This window comes from Elephantulus edwardii, unplaced genomic scaffold, assembly GCF_000299155.1.
Source record: "Elephantulus edwardii isolate Elephantulus edwardi_28Jun2011 unplaced genomic scaffold, EleEdw1.0 scaffold00365, whole genome shotgun sequence".
Lineage (NCBI taxonomy): Eukaryota > Metazoa > Chordata > Mammalia > Macroscelidea > Macroscelididae > Elephantulus > Elephantulus edwardii.
The window spans coordinates 230,449-244,551 of record NW_006400115.1 but is presented as its reverse complement, the minus strand read 5'-3'; the positions used below and the strand labels follow the sequence as shown (position 1 = coordinate 244,551).

General features: G+C 35.0%; 1 protein-coding gene across 1 annotated transcript in view; it reads right to left on the bottom strand.

Moving 5' to 3' along the window:
* Positions 1-14,103, bottom strand: part of LOC102859961 (lysine-specific demethylase 6A-like) — a 230,183-nt gene that overhangs the window by 128,481 nt on the left and 87,599 nt on the right. The window contains 2 exon segments of the mRNA XM_006902075.1: positions 1,896-1,954; positions 12,676-12,725. Coding sequence (XP_006902137.1) covers positions 1,896-1,954; positions 12,676-12,725 — 109 coding nt within the window.

The following is a 14,103-nucleotide window of genomic DNA, read 5'->3' as shown; positions in this document are numbered from 1 at the left end:
ACACACACACACACACACACACAAATAATAATAAAATAAAATAAAATAACAACAACAAAAAAAGATAGTCTGCTTTTATATATATATATAAAATTCTAATTTTATTCTGGTTTTACTTACAAAGTTTGTATACATTGTTTTTCACACCAGATCCTTCCCCATTTCCTTTACACACCCCTCCCTTCACCCATCAAATTGAGCAACTCTATGATTAAGCTCTCCCAAAGTTTTATTATATAAGTTAACTTTTTGGGGGTGTTACTCTCTGTAGAGACCAATTATTTCAGAATATTTTGTAAGCTATAAAATCCTTATTGTACACTGAAATTGTACAACGTTTTTCCTCCCAAGGGCATGCAACCATGAAAATTATAATAAAAGTTTGCAATGCATTAGTTGGCCTGAGAGGATTCAACACAGTATCTTCTTTTTCTTCCTTTTTGGCTGCTCAGATGGTAAACCTTCATAAACATTCTGTACTAGGTCCTCAGAGAGCTTTCTATTCCCTACTACCTGACTCAGTACAAAAAATAGATTACTATTCTGGATTGGGGAGATAGAAGGAGATTAAAAAAAATGTTGGCAGGTTTACTTAAATTAAGCTTGCCTTAAAGCAGTGGGTAATTTAAGAGAAAAAAAAATAGAAAGCTTTTTTATAAAGACTGATTATAGCTTTAGAAAGAAAATAACCTACGTGATCACACGACTATATATCCACATAGGTTTTTCTCTCAATGTAGTTCTTCAACATACAATCAAAACGGAATAAGCCCAAAATGAAAGAGGGAAGAAATGATAGTAGAGAAACCTCTTCATGTCTAAAGGATGAACTTTAGAAGAACAATTTCAAGTATCTAATACATATTATATTAGAACTGGATGATAAATTATCAGTGTCTAACAGGTGTCTGACAAGGTTGTAATATTTAATGAAATCACATTCCATTAGACACCTTCCACGACATTCACTCACCTTAAAATTATGGAGAACAGAAGGAACTCTGATAGAGTAAGGTATATTTTCCAGAAAATGTTTACTCAGAGCTTTAGAGGTTACATGATGTACATTATCTTATGTTATTGCAGTAAATTACTTTTTTAAAACAACAAAATTGTTTTTTAAAATAAAAATTAGGAGATCTAAGGATCAATCTAACCCAAGTAGCAGCAAAGATACCAGAATACAGATTCTTTCCCACCCCCAATCATAAATTTTAGGTTCTTGTCATTATACCATGTTATTGTCTTATCAAGTAAAAAGAGAGACAGCAATGGGGCAGCCACCGTAATAACAGGATCCACACTTTACAGTTTATAAAACTTTATAGACAAATTACTACCATATTTAATCTGTAATACTGAAGGTACTACCATTATTTTGATTTTATAAGAGAACTGAGAGTTTAAAATACTGGAAATTGAAAAGTATTAGCAGGTGTGCAAGTGGCAAGGCGAGAAGGGACCCATTAATGCTGCCTTGAAGTCTAAAAGGTAACATTTCTGGTACTCATAGATCCTTCACCCACTAATCTTGAGATTTTAAATGAGCAGCACAGTCAAATGACCTAGAGTCAAATCAAATAACCTAGAGTCATTCATTTTATTCCACAAGAATGACTGGAAAATTCTAAAAACACGCCTTTAAACATAAGCCTTCTTTAACTAGAATTTCACACTAGAATATTTTAGGAACATACAGAACTTTAAAAATCTAAGATAGATGAACAGAACTGAAGAAAAAATAAAATTATTTAAATATGCACTATTAAAAAATATAACTTTACAGACAAGAAAACATTTTTATGTATTTATATATACACACACTCTCATGTACATAAATAAAATCAAGTCAATTACTAGAAACAACTGGCAGTATTAGTTTTATGTCAACTTACCACTGAAAAGCATTGTAATGGAAGTAGACCAAACCAAGACCATATAAAAAGGCAGCATTCTGTAAAGAAATGGAAAAAGGGACTTTTAGGAAAAATGTTATATCTAAAGCATAGGATGGTATTAATATATAGTTTCCAAGGTGTATTTATTAATATGATGAAGCAGTAGTTAGCAAAGAAACCAATTCATTTATAGAGAGCCCTAGTTCCTATTTAATCAAGTCTGCCCTGAAATAAAATATTTCTGTGGAGAAAATATAAAACTAAAATGTACTATTTAGGGATAATAAAATGCTCAGACTATACTACTAGTCTCTTGCTGGCAACTATATTCTCTCAATAGATTCACTCGAACTGGATTTAATTAAATTCTTCAATTGGATTTCATTTTCAGTTCACTATTGTCAAGTAGGTAGTCAAAATTCAAAGGAAATACACTAGAAAACAGAATAAATGTTAGCACTAAAATGAACTAAAAATATTACGTGCCAAATACTACAGCCACTTCTATGTGAGGCTTTCTCACAAATTTTTTTGTAACACAAAACATAAAGATGCCATGAATGCAGACTCATTTTGTCCTCTGACCTGAATAACAACTAGTCATTGTAGATCTTCAAAAAGGCAAATATTTGTGTTTTGCCAAAAAAACAACTGAATCTGGTTTTAGTAGAGCAAATTAAATTGAAGAAAAAAAAAATTTTGTATACTGATCTTCATAAACAAGAGATCACCAGGACATCCTATAAAGCATTACTCAGAGCCATCTTGACCTATGAGAAGGAGCTATGGATACTTAACTGTTTTCAGCCACTGGTTTGAAAAAGAATCAATAGTACTTAAAGCCTCAAATGTAAATAGCTTGGTGAAAGTAGTAGTGGTTTTGTTAGATACCACTGAGTTGACTATGACTCATAAGAGACTCTGAACAAAAGCTCTGAACGCTATCCCACCCTGTGACATCTCATCAGCTCTGACATATTTGAGCCCATTGCTGCTGTCACTGTGTCAATTCATGTCATTGAGGGTCTTCCTCTCTTTTCACTGACCCTCCAACCTTTCCAAGAAATATCTTCTTTTACAAGGAAGAAAAGAACATGCCCAAAGTATATGAGATAAAACTTCAACATAAATCATGTTGTTTATTGCCCTTATTATGCAAATATCAGCTATATTTCTATCACTAAAATAGAAACTCAGTAGCCCGTTAGCAAAGAAACTTTGCTTAGACCAAACCCCAGTAAGCACTAATAAACTTTCATCTACAAGTATCTGCCTATAGAATCATACATGTTCCTTGTGTTTGACTTAATATACTCAGCAACATGTTTATAAGGCTTATTTAGTTGCATGTTGTTGCTGCTGTTGTTAGGTACTACTGAGTCAAATAGGACTTAGCGATTTTGGTTCATAGCAGTATTATGAATAACAGATTGGAACCTAGTCCTATTCTGTTCCATATTCACAATAACCACCATGCTCAAACCCATTATTTGTTGCAAGTTGTTACTGTTGTTAGGATTAAGGACATAAATATGTTTTATATCTAAAATTGTTTTTTAAAAATCTAACTCTTACTCCCAAATATACTACTGCTTTTGAATCTTCCCTGCATCATTATCTTGGTCTCATTTTTCCAGTAATTTTTTTATTTGTTTTGATTAATTTGAACATTAAGTGGGTTGAAATCTTAATTATAGCTGCTTTGCTTTAGCACGTTATCAAGCACTTCAAGACTCAGGCTTTTAATTATTCAATATCATTCTAAATTCAAGACAAGAATTTGAAAATATAAGAACCTTAAGGTTTTTCATTAAAGTAATTTTGTCCCTCAACATCATCTTCCTACCCCACATTAACCTGCAAATTCACACCTGCACGACATTGAACAAAACACAAAACTGTATAGGAGGAGATGGTTTTCAGTCATTGTGGTCTCCTGCTTCAACAGGGCTTGAATGGAATCCAGAGTTTGCCAGTGTCTTCCCCGCAGGTCATTTCCAGCCAGTCCTCCACCATCTCCTCACATCAGAACCCCAGACACCCCAAGATTCTTGCCTCCGCTCCAGTGTAGTCACCACCTCTCTGCTCTACTACCACCACCATGACCACATCGCCTTCACACGTGTGCCAGAACTACAACCAGGATTCAGAGGTTGCCACTAACTGACAGATCAACCTGGAGCTCTATGTCTTTTCTGACTACCTGTCTGTAGACAGGTGATGTAGATGGTGATGATGTGACTTTGAAGAATTTTGCCAAATATTCTCTCTACCAATCCCACAAAGAGAGGGAACATGCTGAGAAACTGATGAAATTGCAGAACCAGTGAGGCAGCTGCATTTTCCTTCAGGACATCAAGAAATCAGATTACAACAACTGGGAGAGTAGTCTGAAGGCAATGAAGTATGCGCTAAACTTAGAAAAAACTGAATCAGTCCCTACTCGAACTGCACAAACTTGCCACTGACAGTAACGATCCTCATTTGTGTGATTCATTGAGATACATGACCTAGATGAGCAGATGAAATCCATCAAGCAACTGGGTGACTATGTAGCTAACCTGAACAAGATGAGCACCCCGGAATCTGGACTGGCAGAGCATCGCTGATAAGCATATCCTGGGAGACAGTGATGGTGAGAACTGAGTGAAGCTTTAGCCATGCCACCTGCATTTTTCTTTATTTTACCTTTTCTATAAATTGTACTAAAATACCCACATAAGTTCTTTCATTTGTACTGTTCCTTCAGATAAAGTCATTCAGTACCCAGCTGTTGTGTTGGAGACCTCATGGGACAGAAATCTGTCTAAGCCATTTCGGTAAAATTCTTTTGTCACCAAGGTGTCTGCTGTAATCCCATTTACTAAAATGAAACTTATAAGGGGGGGAGAGGCCTAGATAAAAGCTAAATCCCCTATAGAAAAGCTCAATAATTATGTTCAATTAAGAAAGCAAGCCAGCACTAGCTTCTTTCTTTTTTTCAGCACTAGTTTCTGAGTTCAGATATATAGCATTAAAATTTTCAAACATGTACTGAATAAGGTAATAAAAGCATTAACTCGAACTCTTTAGTGAATCTGCTTTAAGGACATGAATTGTTTATAACTGCATACCCAGAACATATCTAAACTATCTGTACAAACTTTGAATTCTCAAAATACTTAATACCCTTCAAAAGTGTTATTATAAATACCCAAGATATTATATGTTAATATATTATTCTGTTTTATTCAGAAGGCTGTAAATTATATTTTATAGCAACTCTATCAAAATCATTTTAAAAGGATTTTTAATAAGTCAATGAACTAACTGATCAATTTTTTGGGTTGTTTTTTTTTAAATGGAAACTTTTTATTTAACTTATTATCTGCTTAGTTTTTTAATTTAGTTATGTATAAAGACCCAGTTAATCAACTCAATAGATTGGTCAAGGCAATACACTTGAACAACGCAACAGGATTAAAAAAGCAATTGGTCTGTTAGTAATTCACTGGGAATCACACAAACATACACATACATACTAGTAAAGTACTCTGGATATAAGATTTCCCTTCATAATCTTTAATAATCAGAAAAATCATACTCATAAATACTTTCATGAACCAAGTTTAAAGAACATCATACATTTTCCATCCTGGGAAAAAGAAGGGAGGGGGGAACACTCAGAAAAATAAAACTTAAAGAAAAGGAGTTATTGGTTTGACTTAAACAATAGTCACCCAAAAAATGTGGTATTTTTTTATTAAATTTTATTAGTTTTAATGAACATTTACAGAGATTTTGGGTTTTTATTCATTCATTGTTGCACTGTTTTCTCCACCCTCATCCCCAGTTCGTTCTTCTTCCCCCCCCCATGTCTGTTTTAATTGTCCAATTGCCACAGTGCTTGTCAAAGCCAGTTCTGATTAATCTCCTTTGTCAGTGTGTCCCTTGCCATTCCCTATCACTCCTCCCTGAGAGAGACTTCACCCTGATTCATAAGGAAAAGGGGATGGCGTATTCTCTTAGCTACTTCCTGCAGAAAAGGGACGCTGTGAGTTTCAGGGTGAAGGTCTTCTTTCACTACTCTAAAGGGCCCCTTTGGCAGTAGGAAACACATAGACTATTATGGAGATTGATTTTGGAATTTAGATGCACTGTTATCAATTGTGCTTAGCCGTACATGTTCATATCCTTGAAGATGTATCATGGAAGTGTTGCAGCCTAGAAGATACAAATTTAACTAACAAGTTAAAAGTGCATGAGTCAAAAATTGAAAAGCAATAATATTCTGAGTAGTGGCACAAATCAAGTTACAGAGGTAAGGTGGTTCTTACAATAAAAGGCCTATAGACTAGCACTTTGTCTATTATAGTGTAGAGGTAAGGAACCACAAGATGTGGAGGCTCAGCTATGTCATTTATGGTTCTTAAGTCCTGGAGCAAATTCCATCTGTGTCCTTCAGAGCCACACTTAAAGCAAGTGAGTGGGAGCTTCCTCTCTACTCCCTTGCCTATCTGTGGCTTTCTTCTGTGACACTGTCTACTGAAGTGGCCCAGCTTTCCACAGTGGAAGCAATTCTGACCTCCTTTATTACCCTTGGGTGGCACTGTATATGAGTAAGACTTCCTTTTCCTGACACAGGCCCTAAACTGGCAGCAATAGCTGCCCCAATAATTTTGGCCATTCTCTGATCTTTTCTCTTCCCTCTTTATTTGTTATACATTTGCTTAAATTTTCCCCTCTTTTAAGCAAATGTATAACAAATAATTTTGAACCAAAATGTGGTATTTTACTTAAAAATAGATCACAGGAAACAAACGCAAAACCAGAAACAAACACAAAAATCAAATGATCTACTGATTTTTGTCAAATATCAAATGAGAATACTATTTTCAAAGGATAATCTTTTCAACAATGAATTCACTAGAGAGAATGCCACCAAAAGAATAAAGATATATCACCATCAAGTCAATTCTGACTCATCATGACCACCTAAAATGTTTAATAGACCAAAATATAATAGGTATGGCTATAGAATGTCTGGAAAGCATCTGAGAAAATATTTATGATCTGTGGCAGGTAAAGACTGCTTAACAGAACACAAAGATCATAAACTATAGAACACAATACACATTAACTCTTTTTTCCAACATATTTTATTGGGATCTAAATTGAAGTTTACAAGGCATACTGATGTTTTTAAAATTAATCATCCATGCACATTTTACTCCATAATATTATTTACAATATACATACACTGTCCTCTGTTCTTCAAAAATCACAATAAGAAAATGAAAAGGCATGCCACAAAAAATGAGGAAAAATTTCCCAACACTTACTTGTCTGACAAAAAAAGAGTTGCTACTCAGAGTAAATAAAGAACTCCTAGAACCCAACTGAGATAATAAAAAACAATTCACACATCAGGCTAATATCAAAGCAATACCAGAAGGGAACCAAGTAGCACCACCTATAGAGGCCACTGTGCATAGCTTTAGGAGTGCAAATAAATATTGTGGCCTAGGCAATCTGGGGTTTCTCACCAAAGAAAGCAGGAAGAAAACAACTGACCAGGCTACTAAACAGTCTCAGGAGGTCAAGGTTCTTAGCTGGGGCCCACAGTAGCCCTGTTTTGGTGTAGAGGTGTCCAGCTGTGTAGGAGGGGAGGGTGGGCAAGAGTGGGCCTGAGGATGCAAAAGCACAATGGTTACAACACAGAATTTAGCCTGGAAATGGTGTGAGGGCTGCAGAACTGAGTAGGTGCCATGGGCTAGCCTATGGTACAATAGATGGGACTAGAGAGAAGGAGGCAGTCCCACACTGCAGGCTAATGCCTAAGTTTGGGTCAATTTCTGAAATAACAGAGAAAAGCTCAAATTTTCCAGGGAATGGAGGAGTGATACTGATAGAACAGCAGGCATCTCAGCCAGGAGGTAGAATTCCTATGAGCAGCATCAGTATGCTGTGAGAACTGTTAAGGAATATAGGAGAGTTGTGGGCCCAGAGGCCTGAGAGGAAGGAGGTGCATAGGGGTGAGGGAAGTGAGATGGTTTTCTGGCATATAGAAAGGGCAGGTAGTTCTGGCTGGGCTGTCTAGGAAACATACCTGGAATAGAAGGGATCATAGGAAGGTGAAAGCCCCACTCTCATCAAGGTGCATGGGACTCAGAGGCACAGACAGAGAAAGAGGTGGTAAATCCTGGTTAGAGAGGAGCACAGGATGTAGGATTCAGGGGTGCAGAAAAGCACGGTGAACCTGGGATTACAACGGATTATTATGGCCTACAGGATATGGGGCATTATCAGTCATATTAACTGGATGGCATGTACTCTAGTTTTTATGTTGTTCACCTGACAAAGATTTGTCACATCTTTCTCCAGCATGTGGCTAAAGTGTTTGAATCCCTGAACTTCCTGTCAAATTAGCATTTGACCACTGCACCACCAAGGTAAAACAATGTGCTATGAGTCCATGAATAATGAATCAGATCAGAAAATTCATTAACAGAAATTTGTCTATGATTATTTCCACATATAGTAAGCCACAATGCTGTCACTTGTAGCAGCCTTTGGTTGAATTTCTGGGGCTGTGAATCTTAATGGGAAGAGACTGTCCATCTGTCTCCTAGATTCAAACCACCAACCTTTTGATAGCAATACAACACACTACACACTGAGTCACCAGAACACACATAACACCTCAAATTAGAGGTAGAAGAAGTGATTTACTCTTCAATACTGTGATTTGCTCTTCTATACTATGTTGGGATACTTTATCATATGAAAAAGGATACAATCAGATGTTCTTTACACTACAAGTTAATTAATAAAGATAAATAGCAAATGGATCTAAGACCTAAATGAAACCATTCAAGCATTAAAAGAAAGTTAGCATGAATTTTCTAACACTTTGAAGTGGGGAAAAATTTTCTGTAATTCAAAATACAGACCTAACACAGAAGAAGAATGATTACTAAATGTGATGATAAAGAATTTTTTAAAAACCTTTACATGGGCAATAACAACCAGTCAAACCCACAAAAAGTAAAGCAAAACAACAAACTGAATTATCTGTAGCTTAAATATAAAATAAACTGTAAATATAACCTAATGCATAAAGAATGACTATATAAAACAGAAAAACAAATCCAAAGGCAACAGGAAATGGCAAGTGATATTCACAAATATTTGAAAGAGGAATACCAAGGATTTTTAAATGCCCTCCTTATACCTCAAACTCACTAGCAATTAAGAAAATGCAAATTAAACTATGATGAAATGCCATTTCTCACTTTATCGGATTAGCAAAGAGCTTCCTGAAATACACTTTCTCGGGAAGACTTAAGAGAGTAATTCAGCAATCCCAATTGTAGGAATCTTTGACAAAGAAGAACTAACAATACTTAGATATTTTTACTGGGTTGCTGACTGCTGCAATAGTGGCTATGGCATCCTAGAGGTGCAGTGAATTATGAATTGGGCTCTAATAGAAAGATTAGTGATTCAAGCCTAGTGGCAGGGAAATCTGTAATTAGTAAAGGAAAGGGGAAAGATCCAGTGTCAAAAGCAATGTATATGAACTTTGTGTGTAAACCAGTATAAAATAAAATTTTTTAAAAACCCAACAAGTTGATTATGTAATAACTCTTTGTGACCTTAATTGGCAAAGACTGAAGTACAAGACCAAAAGTAAAAAGAAGAAATTAAATTTCACCAAAATTAAAGAAAATTAAAAGGCCAGGCACAGATTGTGAGAAAACATTTGCAAATTATATAATTAATAAGGTATTATATTAATATATATATATGAAGAACTTTTAAAAGTGAAAAATTTTTTTAAATTCTGTTTCTAAACAAAGAATCTGAAAATTATTTTACCTAAGAAGACAGACAAATAGCTGAAACACTCATTAAAAAATGTTCAACAACATTTTTAAAATCAGGTTGCTGATGAGTCGTCTTCTGATCTTTGATGCCACATATCTCTCGTAATCCTATCTCCACCATGGCTAGGAAAATGCAAATCAAAATCATAGTAAGATGCTGTTTCATATCCACTAAAATGGCTAATGGAGCTCTGGTGGCCTAGTACTAAAAAGTTGTCCTGCAATCCCAAAGGGACAGAGTTTGAATCCACCTCCCGTGTGAATAAATGCCTCTGAAAACTCGCTAAAGATTCCAACTACATGGCATACAACAACAATATAAAATGGTTACACTCAAAAAGCAGGCAATTACAAGTGATGTCAAAGATGTAGAGAAACTGGGTCCTGCATATATTGCTGGTGGGAATGTGGAACAGTGCATTCATTCTGGGGAAAAAAAGTCTTGGCAGCTTCCTCAAAGTGTTGAATACAGATTTACCCTATAATTTAACAATTCCACCCCTAAACATCTACCCAAGAGAAATGAAACCATATGTCCACACAAAAACACGTACACACATAAAAAGACAGCATTCATCACAACCATCAAAAAGAAGACACAATCCAATTAAGTATCAATTGATGAATGAATAAAATGTTGTGTATCCATACAATGGAAAATTCAACTCACTGCTGCCTAGATTCACAACTACTTTCAATCATTCAACCTCCACTCGGTTCCTAAGGCTAGAAATCACGAGAGGAGATGACCAACTTTTCTCCATCAGAGCCACTAATGGATTCAAATCACTAGAGATGTGCAATATTTGAATTACCAGTACAATTCACTACAGACTTTGCAACAAGAGCTCCCCAAAGAAATACTGTTTTGTTATTGGTATGTGCCATGGAGTCAGTATCTACTCTTAGTTGGTACTCCAACAGGTTTTCAAATTGCTCAGTAGGAGACTGCCCAGTTTTCTTCCAAGTAATGACTGGTAGATTTGAACCATATTAGTAGGTAACAAGAAGGAAGGATTAATCTTTACACTAAAAAAAAAAAAAAAGAAAAAGAAAAAAATTAACTTTAAAAATATAAGTTAAGTGAGAAGACCAGCCACAAATAATCGCCTATTTTATAACTCCACTTACATTAAATACCAAGAAAGGCAAACCTATAAAGCCAGAAAACATTATTTATTAATCATTAGGACCTAGGAGTAGACATGGTTCTTTTGGAGTGATAGTGTAAAAATGAGACTGCAGTTAATGGTTGTACAGTTTTGGAAATTTATTAGCAGGCATATGCTGTTGTTATTGTTGCGGTGTACCACCAAGTCGGAACCAATTCATAGCTGACCCTTCAGCAGGTTTTCAGAGGCAGTAAATTGCAAGAGAAGAAACTGTCCATCCTTCTCCTGTGTAGCAGCTGATGAATTTTAACCTTATACTATCATGTTAGCAGTGCAATTCCTTACCACTAAGTCACTGGAGCACTAACAAGCTAATAACACACATAAAACCAGTACTCAATAAAGCATAAATTTTTTTAAAACAAGTCATATACTAAAGACATTTCAATATTTTTTAATTGAGATTTTAATGAACGTTTATAAAGAACTTGGATTTCCATTCATTCATTGTTGCACATTTTTCTCCCTGACCCCTTCCCCCAGTTCACTTTTCTCTTTGGAAAAAAAGTTTTCATTGTTATATAGCCCCACTACCACCACCACCTCTGCAGCCACTACTTAGTAAAGTAATAAAGTAATTACATAGTAATGCAACTTTCATTCTGAACTCTTGTCATGCCAATAATACCTAATCATATATTCCTTTTATATAGTTCTCTCCCCTCGTCTGTTTCAATGCCATGTACATTATTTATCCCTTTTTTTTTTCCAGTTTCCCCCAACCCCCACATCAGTCCTATTTTATAACAGTGGTATTATGCAGCATTTGTCTTTTTGTGACTGAGATCTTTATTTTTAAAAAACTACCAATATGGGTTTTTTTTTTAAAATCTACTACAAATTAAAAAGATAAACTAGTCAATAACGGAGAATAAACAAAAGATCTGAAAGTAGTAATTTAAACAAAGAAAATGCAGTAATCAATAAATGAATACTGAAAAGTAAGTAAGATTTTAAAAACTAATCTTCCATGATAACTTTATGTACTGATTTTAGATCACAGGATGAATTAACTGTTATTCACAGACCTTTAAGTAGGTCTTTTAAAAAATAAGAAAGGTTTTTAAGCTCTCCTCAAAATTCTAAACATAGACAAACTATAACAAGAAAGAATTCATCATAAAGCCCTCATTGTACCTTTCCTTTAGGGACTGATAAGAGTTTAGTTAACGTACTCCTTTTATTCCTAGGCAACAACTTAAAACAAACAACAACAAAAAAAAAATCAAAGGAATCAATATTTGGTTTTGTTGGTTTTCTTCCTTTTAAATTATCCCACTTCAGGATCATCTACAGCCAATAGAAATCTGCCATGTTAATCTAATTTTAGATTCCAAACATATTCAATTCCTTCAATAAAAATAAAGGCAATTCACATAAGATGCTGATGGCTATCACTCAGCTGACTACAAACCTTGCCTGATAGAAACAAAATAGCATTTATTTTTTCTTTTTCTAATCCTTTGTTCACAGAAGTAATACTTTTTAAAAAATTTCTTATTGGTTTTCATACAATCATTTGTTTATACAGTGTTTCATTTATGTACATTGTTTTGGAGGGGTGTTGTTTTTTTTTCTGACACCTTCCTCCACCTACAAAACTCCGCAACCCTGTGATATCATTTCTCCATCCTCAGCCTCCTTGTCCTAATATAAAAAGTAAAAAACAATTCATTTTTAAGATAACCAGCCATAACATGACCAATAATATAAATAGGCATGCAAATATGGACTAACCTTCCAGTAATCAGATTGGGAACTGTAGTACCTCTGGTATGCAGATAATGCTGAAAGAGGAAAAATAATGATAAGCTACAACTTTAGCACATTTCAAAATCAATAAATTTTATAAAACATGTAATAAACTTCCCACAATACCCACCCTCCTGACAAAATAGTATGTTAAAAAAAAAACACCATTTAAAGAATTGACCCCTCCCTTACCAAAAGTCAATTATAGTACCAAGTGTCAAATATGAATGATTTCAGCAATGTAAAAGCATACTCAAATTTGAAATCTATACTTGAATGGGTATAAAATTTAGGCTACCCCTTGAATCAATCTTACTGTCCTCAGAGATCAAAACTGATAAAGGATTACTATTTTCTCTAAAGCTACTGCAGAATATAATTATTTATTCTCACAGAGAACCACATTTCCTAAAATGCCTATGAACATAACTACTTCAAAGAGGAAAGGAACTATTTATTTGGGATATTTCCTTTCATACTACCATCACTACCAACAGCAACAACAAAAACTCTACCTCACCATTACTTTTACAATTATCACCTTTACCTCACCATTACCTTACTTTGTAGGATATAATCAATTCAATTCCAGCTAATACCTCAAAAATCCATGAAGGCATAAAAGGAACTGGGAATAGTTCTTATCAACTTAAAAACTCAGGCGAGGTTAGGTGAGAATAAGGAGGGAATTTAAAAGTTACATACACACTAAAATTATAATTGATGGAGGAATGCCTTTTTAAACACTCATAAGCCTTGTTCTAACCGTTTTTATATCCTTTAAATACTTATATCCAACAGCTCTACTGGAGTTATACCCCCAAATTTGGCCAGATCTGGTCTGCAAATACAGTCTCAACATGTTCTGCTAGTGTGTTTTTATCAATTGCCTAAGGATACTGTTCTTGTTATTGTTCGCTACTCAAGTACAATTCATAATGACCTTACGAACAACATACTTGAATCCTATCCTGTGCAGTTCTCATTATCTCTAATACACTTAAGGCCATTGGTGTAGTCACAATCTCAAACCACATCAATGGGAGTCTTCCTCTCTTTCACTAACCCTTCAACTTTCCAAGTATGATGTCTCTTTCCAAGGAATAGATGCTCCTAGCAGCATATCCAAAGTGAGAGAGAGGAACCTTTCCTATCCTTGCTTCCAAGTAGTACTCTTGTTGCACCTTTTCCAAGACATATCAGTTTGTTCTTTTGGTAGTTAAGGGAATGTTGTTGTTGACTGCTGTTGGGTCAGGCATGACTCATACCGACCCTATGAACAAAAGGCCTGACGCCTTTCTATAATTATAGTCATTTATCATTCTTCAACGAGATGGAAAAGGCAATCTCCAATTTCGTATGGAATGGAAAAAAGCCCCGAATAAGCAAAGCACTCCTTAAGAATAGAAGAAC